The sequence below is a fragment of the Gouania willdenowi genome, chromosome 9, assembly GCF_900634775.1.
Source record: "Gouania willdenowi chromosome 9, fGouWil2.1, whole genome shotgun sequence".
NCBI lineage: Eukaryota > Metazoa > Chordata > Actinopteri > Blenniiformes > Gobiesocidae > Gouania > Gouania willdenowi.
Window position 1 is genome coordinate 42,404,412 of NC_041052.1, and position 16,938 is coordinate 42,421,349.

General features: G+C 36.5%; 1 protein-coding gene and 1 pseudogene across 2 annotated transcripts in view; one reads left to right on the top strand and one right to left on the bottom strand.

Moving 5' to 3' along the window:
* cep120 (centrosomal protein 120) overlaps positions 1-10,970 on the bottom strand; it is a 29,109-nt gene extending 18,139 nt beyond the window's left edge. The window contains exons 1-11 of one of the 2 annotated variants that reach the window (XM_028457764.1): positions 10,836-10,970; positions 8,686-8,842; positions 7,481-7,595; positions 7,259-7,403; positions 6,420-6,487; positions 5,072-5,243; positions 4,842-5,010; positions 4,180-4,329; positions 3,570-3,752; positions 3,406-3,481; positions 2,134-2,313 (exon numbers count right to left, since the gene is read on the bottom strand). In XM_028457764.1, coding sequence (XP_028313565.1) covers positions 2,134-2,313; positions 3,406-3,481; positions 3,570-3,752; positions 4,180-4,329; positions 4,842-5,010; positions 5,072-5,243; positions 6,420-6,487; positions 7,259-7,403; positions 7,481-7,595; positions 8,686-8,842; positions 10,836-10,887 — 1,467 coding nt within the window. In that variant the 5' untranslated portion in view covers positions 10,888-10,970. Of the gene's footprint in view, positions 1-2,133; positions 2,314-3,405; positions 3,482-3,569; positions 3,753-4,179; positions 4,330-4,841; positions 5,011-5,071; positions 5,244-6,410; positions 6,488-7,258; positions 7,404-7,480; positions 7,596-8,685; positions 8,843-10,835 lie in introns of both variants that reach the window. The other variant, XM_028457765.1, reaches the window with a different exon arrangement.
* Positions 1,185-1,301, top strand: LOC114470485 (uncharacterized; annotated as a pseudogene).
* Positions 10,971-16,938: the final 5,968 nt, after the last annotated feature.

The window sequence follows — 16,938 nt, forward strand, 5'->3', positions numbered from 1 at the left end:
CGTTGCATCCCTAGTTAATAGCGATTAATTAATTACAGGAAAAACTAACACACTATTGCACGCGTTTCTCGGTGTACCCATAATACTGATGCACGGCTACAACGGTAGAAACTGAGGAGTCTTTGAGCGCGTACATTTTTGTTAAAATAAAAAAAAACACACCGGATGGAAAACTAAAACCCAGTTGTGTGAAAATTGTGCAAGAAAGAGTTTTTGGATCAGCAGAGTTCTGCTAGCCTCCAGCTGAGGTTTTTCACCTCATGCTAACTATGTAGCAGCTAGCACCTCAATGCTAAGAATGTAACAGCTAGCACCTCAATGCTAACTATGTAACAGCTAGCACCTCAATGCTAACTATGTAACAGCTAGCACCTCAATGCTAACTATGTAACAGCTAGCAACTCAATGCTAAGTATGTAACAGCTAGCAACTCAATGCTAACTATGTAACAGCTAACAACTCAATGCTAACTATGTAACAGCTAACAACTCAATGCTAACTGTGTAACCGCTAGCAACTCAATGCTAACTATGTAACCGCTAACAACTCAATGCCAAGTATGTAACAGCTAGCAACTCAATGCTAAGTATGTAACAGCTAGCACCTCAATGCTAACTATGTAACAGCTAGCACCTCAATGCTAACTATGTAACAGCTAGCACCTCAAAGCTAACTATGTAACAGCTAGCAACTCAATGCTAAGTATGTAACAGCTAGCACCTCAATGCTAACTATGTAACAGCTAGCACCTCAATGCTAACTATGTAACAGGTAGCACCTCAATGCTAACTATGTAACAGGTAGCAACTCAATGCTAACTATGTAACAGGTAGCAACTCAATGCTAACTATGTAACAGCTAGCAGCATACCATCCAAAGGACAGCGGTCCTTTGGATAGTACACACGACGGAGCAGACAGAGTGGCAGACAGATTTTTTTTTAATGGTAAAATGTTCCTCAATTTTTCTTTTTTGCATTATTGTGTTTTATAATGTGTTGCACTGCTTTAATTATTCTGTTTTTATTGTAAAGTGTCATTGGGTGGCCTGAAAGGTGCTTTTAAATAAAATGAATTATTATAATAATTATTTTTAGGCTTACTAATCAATGACAATATTGGTAATAATATTTTTGATGTGGGTGTCTGATCATTTTTTTGTCAGTACACCCCTAGATCTATATATATTGTGGCCACACCAGCCTGTCATTGCCCGATCCCGTTAGATCTCTGAAGCTAAGCAGGTCTGGGCCTGGTTAGTAGTTGGATGGAGACCACTGAGAATTCCAGGTGCCACAGTGGGGTGACAGTCACCCAGTGGTATCTGTCATTGTGCCCTTGGGCAAGGCACTTCACCTACATTGCCTAGTATGAATGTAGTGTGTGAGTGAGTGTTGGTGGTGGTCGGAGGGGCCGATGGCGCACTATGGCAGCCTCGCTTCCGTCAGTCTGCCCCAGGGCAGCTGTAGCTACAATAGTAGTTTACCACCACTAAGTGTGGAGTGAAAGAATAATGCCTTAATTCTGTAAAGCGACTTTGAGTGTCTATGATAAAGTGTTATATAAAACTGATGCATTATTATTATTATTATTATTATTATTATTATTATTATAAATGATACAATTATCCTGAGGAGAAGTGACAGGTAGTGGGGAAAGTTGATCTGAAACATATTTTAATAATTAATAACTACATGGTTACATGTTACATGGTTTGGGTTTAATTAAATGGTAAATGACAGTTTTCAAGACAACTAAAAAGTAAATAATCTCAACTTAATTACAACTATAACAGAAAACAATTTTTTCCCAATTACAATTATAAATGCATCATAATTGCAATTAATTATCAATTACATCTATAATTGACCCCAACCCTGCAGCATATACTATATTACCACAAGTATTTGTTTAAGACTTTGCGATAAAGCGCTATATAAAATTGATGCATTATTATTATTATTAAATAAAAACATGAAAGAGTGGAACCCTTGAGACACCTGTGTGTGTGTGTGTGTGTGTGTGTGTGTGTGTGTGTGTGTGTGTGTGTGTGTGTGTGTGTGTGTGTGTGTGTGTGTGTGTGTGTGTGTGTGTGTGTGTGTGTGTGTGTGTGTGCGTGCGCACGCGTGTTTACCTGATCATCGAACAAATCCTCCTGCTCCTTTTTCCACAGTTCCAGTTCCAGGGCAGTCTGGTACTCCAGGGTGTCTCTGGAACACTGAGGAACCATTGGAGGAACCATTGGTGGAACCATTGGAGGTTCTACAGACACAGGCTGAGGGACAGGTGGCTGTGTGTGAACTGGAGGGTTGTTCTAGAAAACAAAAAGTGGGAACAAAATGTGCTTTACATGATTAAAAAGTGAAACGATCCAGAGATGAAGACAATCACAAAAATGTCCTCAGTAAAAGAGTTTAAAAGGCAACAATAAAATTAGCAAATTAAGCTGCATCATAAACAGGCTTTTCAAAAATATAGTAAAAAATAAAAGAACCCTAAGCCTCTTAAGCCCCAGCCACTTTTCTCCAAAAATCACGTATCCATAACATATATTTTTGTACAAAAACGTTTTTGACCACTAGCTGTTTAAATTTGGCTTAAAATAAACACGTATCCAGGTTTCTGCTGTGCCATACGTAATGCTATTTTTGGTTCCACTCTTTGATGCTGTTACGTATGGGTGTTATTCAGCAACGCTTTGACCGATCACAATGTTTGACATAGCGTTGCAAAGCTCAGAGCCTGTAGAAATTAGTGATATCAAACACTATGGGAGTGGCTTTAGCCCTGGCCAATCAGAGCTGGTTAAAGGAGGGACCGGCCATTTTATGCACAAGTGCTGTGCGCTCATTGGACAGATTTCTCAATTGAGAAGTGATCAGATGTGTGTAATGGCGGTATCTATCTGACAACACAATTTGGATTTATCAAAAATATGGACTTTTATGCACATTGGAGCAATTTTTGATAAAAAACAACAAAGGAAAGACACAATTTGTCATCATTGCTGACTTTTTCTGCTGTGTATTTTCTGATTTTGTGGCGTTGTTTTGGTACGTAACATACCTGACCTGTATATCAGTGGATTTAGCTCAGCCTGTAGCTTCACGTAGACTCTTGTTATAGAGATCTGTGTTTATTTTGTGACTCACAGTAGTGGAAAAACGTAGTGTTTGCAGATTTGTCGACTTTTCCCTCTTTGAACACAATGTCCTGGTGTGTGTGCTGTCGTCTTTAGTTCTGAATGTGGGTTGGCTACAGTTTTAGCTTCTACAGTTTCTTTGGATTACGGAAAGGTATAGAATGTGTGATTTCATTCATTCTTTAATAACATTTAGACCCGTGAGAGTCAACTGGAACTGCCCCCGCCGGTGAGTCTGTTGTGGCTGAAGAGGTGAGATCTTACCGTCATTTTCACGTTGACCAGTCCCAGGTCCTCTAGGGTTGCTGTGTATCTCAGCTCTGCCACCGTCTCAGTGGGGCTAATGGACGAAAACAAAGCTTTTAAATGGCGGAACCCACAGAGGAACCCATATTGAGAACCTTCAGACACATCAACATGTCTCCTACCACTGAGCCCCGACCACGGGGATCTGCTCCTGCACACTTTGCCTCCAGCCCTGCTCTCCAGTCGACCCCAGGAACCCAAACCTTTCAGAGCTCAGCAGAACTGACAACTGGATGGAGGCTCGACCAATCAGCTGGTCCCTGCTGGTGGAGTCTCTGTGCCACACCTCTACAACCAGAGGAACTCTGTCACACAAAGACAGGAAATGACCTTTAGGTATTTTCAAAGTTGAGGTTTTAAAGGCAGATTAAAATCACTGCCGTCACAGGCTGTAAACAACAGAAACACCTCAACAGAGAGTCCCAGGCTGAGAATATTAGACATAGAGCAGTAAAAAAAACACCAGCAGCACGATGAGTTTCTTTGAACTCTTCCTCTAAGTTCTCAAAGAGCACAACTTTCAGTTTTTTATTTAGCTCGCTAGGCTATAGTACGGAGAGATTTTAAAGTGTCTTGTGCAACTTCTAAATATGAATTCCTTTGCATAAAATTTAGATCCAAATAATTTGGTGAGATGTGGAAACAAATGCAGGGTTCTAATGAAGAGAATCTAAATGTGGACCACCTTATTGTACAGTTTGAATCCATGATTAACAGTTGTGTTTTTATTACCTGTTGAAAGTGTCCTGTAACTGATGTGGTAGCGTAGCAAAGTCAAAGGCACAGTAGGACTGAGGAAAAGACACCTCCATGTTTGACTGCAGCTCCACAGGAGGACTGGTCATGATTGGAGATGAACTGCCAAAGAACGGGTACGAGTACCTGGAACAAACAATAATACAACATAAATCTACGAGGATGAATCTGTGGTCTGTTTATAATTATTCATTTTAGCTAGGAATATAAGGATACAGGGTTCTCACTAGTGCTGTTGAGCGTAGAGCCCCTGACGTTGTGATTTTGATCCCCATGAAGTGATATCGCCCCCTACGGTACGTTTTAACCAGCGTAGGAGGATTTTCTGTTGTTTTTTCCTTTTCCAATCAGTACCTTCATAGTAATGGGTTGTTTAAACTGTTTTTAATCTCAATAATCTAGAAACACATACTTTAGCCGCACTGTCTATTTAATACAGACGATTTAATCACATGTTCCGTTTTCACCCTGAGAACCATGGGATAAACCAGAGAAGAATCTGTATTAGACAAAAAAAATATTTCTATGTATTTATTTCAACTGAGTTAAAGTGCATCATTACGTCCCAATCTTTGAATGGAATCATTGGTTGATTGATGACTTAACGCCCTGACTTTAGCTCATTTATAAAAGCTCACCTGAGCGAAGCAGAGATAGAATGAGGTAAACTGAGGTTCCTCAAGCTGCAAAGGTCCAGGGAGAAGCAGAAGTGATGTGAAGTGGAGGACATGAACACTTTAGGAGCAGAAACCCCTCCCTCAGTGGCAGCATCTGGATGAAAATGAAGCTGAGCAGGAACCTCCACATCTGGAACAACATCCCACGTTAGGCTCCATCACTGTCAGACATGGTGTAAATAAACACACACCTGTATCTGTGGTCTGTTTCTGGTCATGATGAAGCTCTTCAACCAGACCCTCAGCTTCACTCTCTGTGTGAGAGGACGGAGAATGAACGGGGGGGGTAGGGGGGGGCGTATTAGGATGTGCTCTCTGATCAGATGGTTGTAAAGATCCTCTGTCGTCTTTGTTTGGCTCAGACTAGAACAAGTTCAAAACACATACACACATTATCTTAAATGCTGAGCAAATTAACGGTAAACTGTAGATTAATATTTGTTTAAAAAATGAGAAATCAACAAAAATAAAAGACAAAGAGAAGGTGGTTATTCTAGTGCCAGGTGGAACCCTGAGAGGACCAGTATTAAGTGTTTTTATTTAAAATTACAATAAAGTGATAGTTCTGTAAGCTATCAACTACTCTGACTATTTATAATGCCTCAAAGGAAGACAAGACAAATATATTTATAAAGTGCATTTCATACACAAGCTAATTAATTGTGCTTTACATGATTAAATTTGCAGCAGAAAACAGTTAACAGTTTAAAAATAAATAACATTTAAAATTAGCAGTAAAAACCAGGGTTGGGGTCAATTACATTGACCTCCATAAACACAATATTACCTGCAGCACTTGTATAAATGTATATATTTATCCTTTATATTTATCATTATTGTTAATATTGTTTCTGGTTTGTTTTTGCCCCAACTGCCAACTTTAATACCCTGTACTGTTTTTAAACTGTACTTGGCAAATAAAAACCTTTCTGATTCTATGTTCAATTGACTGGTATTTATTTCAAATTACAATATCAATTATTATCTTTCCCTTGTAAGTCAATTAAAATTATGTTTTCAATTACTGAAGTTCAAATTAAGTTAATATCAATTACTGAGCCTTTAGTTAATAACCTTTATTAAATGTAACCTTCCTCTTAAATCAGCTGTAAAATACACTAATAAATATTATATATCATCTAATTAGTTTCTCATCGATTGATTACCTTGCTAGGATTCCTAATCAATCTTTTTTTTTTTATACGGTAAAATTATCATGAAGAATAGTGACAGGTAAACTTGATGTGAAACATATTTTAATAATTATTGACTACGTATGTGTAATAGAACCAGGTCTGCATTAAAATGAATTACAATTACAAAGGAAATTATCTTAACTCAATTACAACAACAACACATTTTTTCCAATTGTAATTAATGATCAATTATGTGATTAAAATAATAATTGACCCCAACCCTGGTAAAAACATTAAAAATTAACCAGGTGGAGAGGGAGTGTATATAAGAAGTGTATGAAAATGCTAAGAAACAGTATAAATATATATATATATATATATATATATAGAGCACATTATGAACCTGTTCCACTGGGTAGAACCTCTTCTCTGGGATCAGAACAGTTTCTAAGTCGGTCAGTGAAGAAGAACCTGCACCAGAAACAGAGGAAAAATAAATGCGTCTAAACTATTAGTAGTTTATCAGTAAACGTGACCTAGAACCGTACGTTTTATTGTCATAAACAGACAAACAGAGGTTTGTGTCACACAGAGAAAAAGCAAACATTTTATTTTATTAAACAAATGAAAGACGCATTAAACAATGGGTGTCAAACTCATTTTAGATCAGGGGACAAATACGGAGCAGTTTGATATCTCTAGTGGGTCACAGACTTTATGCAGGAAAACCATTAATTTCAATATTATCATTCCCTAGTTTACACTTAGACATATACATAAAATGCTAAATATGTAAGAAACCAACAGTAATAAGCAACAAGTGATGAATATCAATTCTAACACAATCTACACTTTACATCTCCAAAATTTTGTGACAAATTTCTATTTAATTAAGGGAAATATTATGTAATAATTTGAGGAAAATTGAAGGATTTGTAAGAATTTTGAGTTTTTTCAATTGTTTAACATTAAAAATTATATAAGCACCAGTGTAACTGTGAATCCCTATGAATATTGTTGAGTTTCATTTACACAATGATTCTTGTTTTTTCTGTCATTTTTATTTTCTTCTGCGGGCTGACATGGATGCTCCAAAGGGCCGAATTTGGCCCCCGGGCCTTGAGTTTGACACATGAGCTCTAAAGGGTGTAAACATGTGCATTAAGTTTCAATGTTAAACATGGCGTTTTTTCTTGTATAAAGGAGAGGAAAAAGAAGCGTTAAACGGAAGTATCAGCTGACCTTGTGGAGGCGGGGCTTCCTTTGCTCTGATTGGTTCAGGTGAGGCTCCACGGTGTTTGGGGTCATTTTCCAGCCCCAGGCTGAGCAGAAGGGATGGTTTATGTTTATTATATTTACTGCTCAGCAGTGGATACCAGCGAGGCTCCTGGAACACATCAACAGTAGCTTTAGTAGAAGAAGAAGCTACTTCCTGTTAGTGACTCGTCTTTATTAGAATAACACCTGTTTCACTTCCTGAATCGATCTCAGGTCCAGGACGATGTAGCCGACGCTCTCTCTCTTTTTACTGATGGGGTCGACAGCAAAGCAGTGGAGCTTGATGGGAGTCCTCTGGAGTCTGAGGAGCACGCACACACGCACACACGCGCACACACACACACACACACACAATTTTGATAAATCTTAAAATCATGATATAATCATAATTGTTTATCATGTTCTGTTTTTTTTACTACTTTTAAAAAACAATATGTGAACAGTTTAAAGTGCAAAAATTAAGCTTTACATAAAAATTATACTTTAAAAAAAAAAAAAAAAAAATTCACCCAAGAATTTAAAACGTACCTTTGAAAACAATTACAACTTACAATTCTCATCATTCAAGACCAGTGTTTCTCAAATGGGGGTACGTGTACCCAAAGATGGCACCTGCATCCTTTATCTTTATTATTATTGTTGTTTCTGATTTGTGTTTTTGTACTTGAGCGAGAGAGAGGAAAATTCACAAATAAAATCATTAAAAATATGGGGTTTTATAATGTTTATTTTTTAGGACTAAATATAGTGTACTAAATATTACAGACAACTCACAAATCGACAAAAAAAACACACTAAATAGGAGAAAAATATATTGAATAATAAAAAGAACAAACAACAAAATACACAAAATGACACCAAAAACACACGCAGAGAGAGAAAAATACTTACTATTACCAGCAACACACAAAATGACAACAAAGACACAATAAATTAAATAAAAATATAAAAGATCACGACAAAATACACAAAAATAACAGAAACATAGAAAATTACATAAACAACCATACGACACCAAAAACATACACACTGAGAAAGAATAATGTAAATAATATTAACTACACATAAAATATGATAAAAATTTACTGAATAACGAAACAAACAACAACAAAATACACAAAAACAAACAAAATGATGATAAAAATGGTCATGATTAGAACATGAACTGAAAATACAAGGAACAGTCTTGGTCCCACACCAGGCGTGAGATGAGCAGAAATAATACGATATATAATCAGATCTGAACCAACGGTTGATAAACAAGGGCGAACGTCTCTAACTGAAGCACAGATAAATTAAATAAATGTTATTACAAAGGGTTGGGGGACTTTTTTCTTCAAACTGTGATTGAAGGTGGTGGTGGAGCTGCTAATGCTAATGCTAATGCTAACCTGTGCTGGTGGAGAGTCCTGCGGTCCAGCTCCCAGGCTAACTCGTTGTTGAACAGCGGCTGGTCTCGGTGGTCCACAGGGTCTGTGTCCAGAGGCTCTCCATTAAAGCTGGCCTGAACCACCAGCTGGAGGGAGGGGCTCTTTGGAAAGTGGCGACCTGTGGAGGGATGGGAGGGGTTCAGCCACACACACAGCCACATACGCAGCCCAGTACACAGCATGTGTAACCAGGGTTGGGCTCAATTACATTTTTCATTTACAATTACCTATGTTCAATTCAAATTAGTATTTTTTTCCCATCAAAACAAGCCCCACTACACAACTAACTCACACATGCTGTCCCTTAGAGCAGTGTTTCCCAACCTTTTTTGTACCCCTTATCTTTTCTGTCTTAAGGCGAGTACCCCTTTATTTTGTTAATTTGCCTCAGAAGGATCGTCTGAAAGCTTCACTCATATTGTTCTGATGTTTTGACCATGTTAGGTGTTGATCTTCACCTTTTTTAATGTATTTTTAAGAGTTGTGCCACAATGTATTATCGATAGAAAAGGAAAATGTCTGTGAGCAAGCAGAAATTTGTCTCGTAATTTTAGAAAAATAAATTGTCAAATGTTTCTGTGTACCCCCTGAGGTGGGTTGAAGTACCCCTAAGGGTACACGTACCCCTGGTTGGGAACCACTGCCTTAGAGGAAAAAACGGTCAAAAGCTGTTTGTTAATAAAGTCATGGTGTGCATGAGCAAATTTAACCCAGAGTTGTGTTTCTGGTCAGAACCAACAATTCCAAAACCACATAAATTAAGAATCATGTGATGTGTTATAATCTATAGGAATGTAATGATTAATCGTGAGGCAGTTAAAAATCCATTCATAAGTATCACGGTTAACATCAATACTCTGAAAATTGAATCGCAGTACTTTTTCTGAACAGCGTCTCGTCTAAAAGTGTAGGCGGTGGGCGGAATCTGCTACTACTTTCTTTTTGGCCGCCTTCTACTCTTAAACATGTTCATAATCTTCATGTGTATTATTCCTTTATTTATTTCATTCAAGATTTATTTTTAGTTAAATTGCATTGTTTTCAATAGTTTATCAAGGGATTCTTTTGACAATTAAATATAAAAGGAAAATAGTACAGTTTTTCCCCCCAAAAAAATAAAGGAATATTTGTCTACTGTCCCATTTTGTAAAATCAATCGTGAATCGAATCGTATCGGGAGTTGAGTGAGTCATTACATTCCTAATAAACTAATAGCGTTACTAAAGTTATTATGAAAAAGACATATGTAGTACTTTATACAAACATCCTCAACTTTTAAATACACCTGTGGGAATGAGTAATTGTGAAAGTCAGACTTAATGCAAACTGTAATTGTTTATTTTATACCAGTTATAAGGAGTGTTTAGCAGCACACATACATATTATTTGTGCAGCGCGTATTATACTTGTTCCACCTCGTTTGTCCCGATCCGAGCACTATCGACGCTGGAGCCACTTTCACACTGCTCTCTCCCAGGTTAAAATGCTGAGGCGATGCCGTGCGTGGGCGTGGTTTCAGCGCCTCTCACTTACACGCCCCCAGCGTCTCAGAGCAGTGAGAAGTGCTAGTTCTTCCATGATTTTGAGACCTAATTTTATATTCTTAGCGTTTTCTTTCATCTTTCAAATGTGTCTCAGTGGTCAATGACATGTTTCTGTGGTGTGACAAACTCAGAACACACATTTATTTCTGCTTTACACAGACTTTAAATGGTTGCTGTCTCTGTCTTTGTTGTCATTTTATGTTTCATGAGTCACTTTGTGTGTTTTGGGAGTTATTTTGTGTATTTTGTTGGGCTTCATATTCCTTCCAACTTCTTGAATTACAATTTTTGGGGATTTTTTTTTGGCCTATATAATGAGTTATTTAGTAATTGTCTGGTATTACACTGTGAAGAACACTGCTTTGTTGGATATTCCTGATGATAAAATTGTTTGGCAAATGTTTTACCATTAAAACAACATGTTTCAAGTTTGTGGAAAGGTTGCAATATAAGTAGAAGTCATTTGTACAAACAAAGAGCTAAATGTGATTATAAGTCAAACGGCTGCTAATAATAAATAACGGCTAAAAGATAAGATTAGAAAGTGTTTTTAAATGAAACGCTCACCCTGTAGAATGGACACAACGATAAGAAACTGGTCCGTTTTAGAAAAAGACATGTCGACATTACCGCTGTTAATGTTGTTTTGAAACTGATCACGTGATCACTTCCTGATCCTTTTAAAGCATGCGCGAAACGCGTCTACATCCGGTCGACCGACTTTGTTTTAAATGATTTACAATTTATTTTAGTTTTTATTGTATTTTCTGTTTTGTTTTTAATTTTAAATGTTGTGTATTGTGTTTTTATCCGTTTATGTATATATCCTCTTGGGTTGTTTTTTTCCTTATTGTCTTTTTTTAATATTAAAATATTTAACATGCGTCGTCTTTTTTAATTAACAATTAAAATATTAAACAAACGTCGTCTTTTTAAATTAACAATTAAAATATTTAACATACGCCGTCTTTTTTATTTTTAAATCAACATTTAAAATATTTAACAAATGTCATTTTTTTTAATTAACAATTAAAAATATTTAACAAACGCCGTCTTTTTTATTTTTTAAATCAACAATTAAAATATTTAACAAACGCCGTCTTTTTTATTTTTAAATCAACAATTAAAATATTTAACAAATGTCATCTTTTTTTAATTAACAATTAAAAATATTTAACAAACATCGTCTTTTTTATTTTTAAATCAACAATTAAAATATTTAACATATGTCATCCTTTTTTAATTAACAATTAAAAATATTTAGCAAACGCCGTCTTTTTTATTTTTCAAATCAACAATTAAAATATTTAACAAACGCCGTCTTTTTATTTTGAAATCAACAATTAAAATATTTAACAAACATCGTATGGTCGATTTATATTAAAATATCGCGTCCCAGTACTTGAACAGCTCTGTTGTACAGTTTGCGGGTGAAGGAAATGTCTACGCGCATTACACAAATTAGCAATTACAATAAAATGCACCATATGCCATCTTAAATGATTGACACAAAAGTCTATACAAATAACACATCAGAGAAATAAGATAACACACAATAGCTAAGAATACAACAAAAGAGAACTAAGAAAACCACACGACTAAGAGTAAAAAAAACACAATAATAACAAACAGCATGAAAACATTTAGTGATTTTCAGGTTTCAAGTATTTACAGAATTAATGGTACAGTTTAATAACTATAATATGTTATAGTATTGAAAAAATGATGCAACTCGTTTTCATAATGATGTTAGTTTGTCTGTGCCCATTTTGTTTTATGTATATGGTATTTTGCCAGAATGATTAGAGTCTGTATCAGGTGCTTTAGGAATTATAGTGATTTCACAATAAAAGATGATGTCACTCCCCTGGAAGCTGATCACATGACCTGTTTTGTTATGAATAAGTTTCTGTATATAAGATCAGATGTATTTACCGTTTGTACTGTAGAAGCAGTTGCATGTTTGTCACTTTTTAAAAAAAAAAAAAAAAATTAAAAAAAATTAGTTTATTTTTTCTAAACCTGCTGCCAAGATTTCCCAAATTATTGGAAATGCATTTTTTCAGAGAATTTCGATTTGTTTTGGTTTTTATTTGTTATTTTTGGTTTGTTTCACTTTTTGAATATTTTGTTTAATGCGAATAATTATTTTTAAAACAATGTCATTTATATTTTTTACTACTTTATTTACATCAAATACATCAATTCACAGCACCACTAACTTCCATCTCTAGCCTTTGTATTAGCTGCAGATATGGGTTTAGGTGTCTGGTTAGATAATTTAAAATGTAATAAAAATGGACTCAGAGAAGGGGACCCCCCACTTCCCTCACACACAGCCAGAAGCCAGAATATTTTTCAACCTTGGGGTCGTGACCCAATGTGGGGTCGCCTGGACTTGAAATTGGGTCCCCTGAAATGTCTAATAATTTAGATTAATAAAACTACTGATTAATAGGGTTAGGGTTATTATTTTTCAATTCATTACACCACTCACACACACAATACAATTTTAAACAATTGTATTCTACACTTTCACTTTCTCAAATATAAATCTGGTTAAAAATAAAATGCAGCATGAAACGATTTGAGCTGGTGCATCTTGTCAATTTGTCACTCAATTAATCCTGGAAACAACAAACATTAATAAAAGCTAATTCTAGAAGTCTCTGGAGATGCCAATAATGTGTGATATTATAATGGTGTCACAACCCAAAAACCCACTGATGTAATGTCACATAAAATGTAGCCCTACAGTGAAATGTGTCGATGAATTGTACATATCCTGTTGAGGAATAATATACATTAATAATCTGTAACCATGGGGAGTCTTACATTGGCTAATGTGTAATTTGTGGCAAAGCATGGAGGCTCCTGACTGCTGGTTGATTTACAGTCCAAAAGTATTAGAACAACAAGGTCAATTTCTTTGTGTTTTATACTGTAGATATTTGGGTTTCAGATCAAAACATGAATATGAGACAAAAGTTTTCATTTCATGGTATTTACATCTAGACGTGTTAAACAACTCAGGACAGAACACCTTTGTTTGACCACACCCACTTTTCAAGTATAAGCAAAAGTATTGGAACAGAAATTATTAAATAAACTTAAAGTGAATAACATTTAATATTTGGTGACATAATTCTTACTTACAATAAGTGCATCAAATCTGTGACACATTGACTTCACCAGACTGTTGCATTCTTCATGTGAAATGTTTTTCCATACTTTTACTGCAGCTTCTTTCACTTCCTGTTTGTTTCTGGAGGTTTCTCCTCTTCAGGAGCTAAAATGTTCTATTGGGTGAAGGTCCAGTGATTGGTCAGTCTAAGATCTTCTACTTTTCCCTCTGATGAAGTCCTTTGTTGTGTTGACAGTGTGTGTTTTGGGTCTTTGTCTTGTTGGATGATGAAACTTCTCCTGATTAGTTTGGATGTATTTTTCTGTAAATGTAGACTTCAGAATTCATTCTGCTACTACCATCATGAGTGACATCATCAATAAAGACTAGTGAGGCTGTTCCAGAAGCAGCCATGTAAGCCCAAGCCATGATATTACCTCCACCATGCTTCACAGATGAGCTTGTGTGTTTTGGATCATAAGCAGATCTTTTCTTTCTCCATACTTTGGTCTTTCCATCACTTTCATCTTGGTCTCATCAGTTCATAAAACTTTGTTCTAAACATTTGTGGATCATCTCTGAACTTCTTTGCTAAATCCAATCTGGCCTTTTGATTCTTTTTGCTGATGAGTGGTTTGCATCTATTGGTATGGTCTCTATATTTCTTCTCTCCAAGTCTTCTGAGAACAGTGGATTGTGGTACCTTCACCCTGCTCTGTGGAGGTGCAGTGATGTCACTGACTGTTGTCTTTAGGTGTTTCTTCACAGCTCTCACAATGTTTCTGTCATCAACTGCTGTTGATACCCTTGGTCGACCTGTTCCATGTCTGTTGCTCAGTACACCAGTAGTTTCTTTCTTTTTCAGGACATTCCAAATTGTTGTATTGTTTATACCCAATGTTTGTGTCATAGCTCTGATCATTTCCTTCTTCTCTCAGCTTCATAATAATTTGTTTTCCTCCCATAGACAGCTCTATGGTCTTCATGTTTGCTTAACAGCAAATGTAGTTTTCACACAAAAACAACTATTTAATGTTTAAGTAATCAATGTAAAAGACACCATCAGTCACATGTTCTAGTACTTTTGCTGACTTGAAAAGTGGGTGTGGTCAACAAAAGGTGTTCTGTCCTGAGTTGTTTAACACATCCATAGGGACAAGTGTTGGTACTAAATGCAGTGTTTCCATTTTAAACCTGTGGTAACAGTGGAGGGTTGGACACTTTCAGGGCAAAATTGTTAGTTATGTTTATTAACATATTTACTCATAGACCTTATTCTTTTTAAGGCTTTAAGTTGAGACTTTTCATTTCTGCTGTCTCATGTTTTCTGCTCTCTTCTACAGGTCAGCTTCCCAAAACACATCTTATCCCTCAGACACAGAGGCATCACACACTCACATGCCTACACACACTCACATAGTCACACATACATACCCAATACACATCCATTCATACACACAAACACCATACACGCACACACCTCCAACACTCACGACAATCAGGAGATACCAGAGAACTGGTTGTTTTGACCTAAAGAAGAAACTGTCTCTTTTCACCCTCTTCTTTCACCTCCTCTGTCCTCTTTATCTCCTGGGGGGAGGAGGGAGGGGGACTGAGGGGGAATATACGTGATGAGTTAGAACTGTGGGCCACTCGATCATCGGACGTCCGCCCGGGCGGTCACTAATTTTGTCCATCTTTGTACTCCTTTTTATTTAGTTTTATAATAAACCTTTTTTTTATAAAATCATCAATGCCTCGCCTGGACTCCATCATTCAACCAGAGCAATAAATCATGTCTCCAAATGAGGTCAACCGCAAATTTGCCGTGACAACACTTTACGGTTTGATTTATGGTCCATCCATCTTTTTACGTCACTATGGATGTTACAGTGTTCAATAGGTTACTCAAGTTCCTGAGTTAATAAAATGTTTTAAGGCTTCACATCTGTGCTCAACTATCATTATGTGTTCTCATTACAGTTTGTATTGAATTATTTAGATTTTTCACATTTCCAAGGGTAATGTATTGTCTTGTTTAGCCAGTACATGTCTATACTCCTTTTCTGAACATCTGACCACTACCAGGGTGTAACATATGCAGCTTAAAGCTGTTTGCAGAGTTCTCGCCACACCGTAGGGCCCCCACGGTGTGATTTTGATCACTACAGAGCGTTTCCACCAGTGTGGGGGGCTTTTCTGTGTTTTTTCTTTTTTAAATTGGTACCATCGTAATAATTGTTGCAAACTTGGACTTCCAGGCATTCATGAGTGGTTTTAACTCTTTTTAATCTGAATAATCCAGAAACACATACATCAGCCAAACCCGTCTTCACCCGAGGACCCCTGCTACTTAGCTGCCCTGATATTGCCTGTGTGTATCCTCCTCTTTGTAACCCATAATCAACATCCAATATAAACAGTGTGCTTCATAATCTAAACATTAATGAGTTGAGGGGGCGTGTCCATAAGTCCCAATATTACTGCATGTCCCACATACACATTTCATTTAAATTTGAAAAGCACGTCTTTGAATCAAAGGACCTATACCAAGCATGATTACCTCTCTAACTACATTCATCAATTTAGATATATATTTTTAAAAAACCGTTAACATTTAGCTTTACTTCACAAAATGTGTCCATCAGAGGGTTCTAAATTTTCTAGGGGGAAACGCCTGGACCCCCCTTACAACGCTCGCTCACCTTTGTGATTCCCCTACACTGTGAAAAATTCCTGGTGAGATCCTGGTTTGTGTCTTTTTCAGACACCAACAAATACTGTACTGTGACATTACACAAACAGTTTATGTAATTAAAAAACATTTCACTGTAAATTGTAATGCATTGATTTACTTATTATTGAAATTTACTGATTATATTTATAGTTATGGATGATTTTACCATGAAAATAACTACATTTATGTCACGCTTAGAGAACATAGGATTAAGTTGCTGTACTGTATGTGTTCAAAGCCTGGTGGAGTCCTTCTTTAGTTGGGTTTCCATTGTCTCTGTTACTCTTGTTTTTGCTTGTAATACATTTTTCGGTTCAGTATTTGGTGGTTTTGTGTGTGTGTGTGTGTGTGTGTGTGTGTGTGTGTGTGTGTGTGTGTGTGTGTGTGTGTGTGCGTGTGCGTGCGTGCAGAGTAAACGTTAATACTCCTCCTTTTTGTCTCCACCCAGGTGTGTCCATACCTTCACTAAGTAAAGAAATGTTTGGAACACACGATAGTTGTTTGGTCTTTTCCTCCCCGTCTGTCATTGTGTTGCTGTTTATAGTCGGTCTTGGTTTGTTTATTATTCATTTAGAGGTAATTAATACATGGTTCTTACAGCTTCAGTCAAATGAAATTCAAGACTTTTTAATGCCATTTGAAATTAAATTGAAGGCCAACTTCACAGTCAACACAATTGGGGGGAAAAAATGCCACCTCAATTATAAAGTGTTAGGGCCGATGTTTAGTGCAGACGTGCAACTGGTGTCCCACAAAGTAAACACACAAAAATACACAAACAAAAAAATCAGACTAAAATAATGAAAATC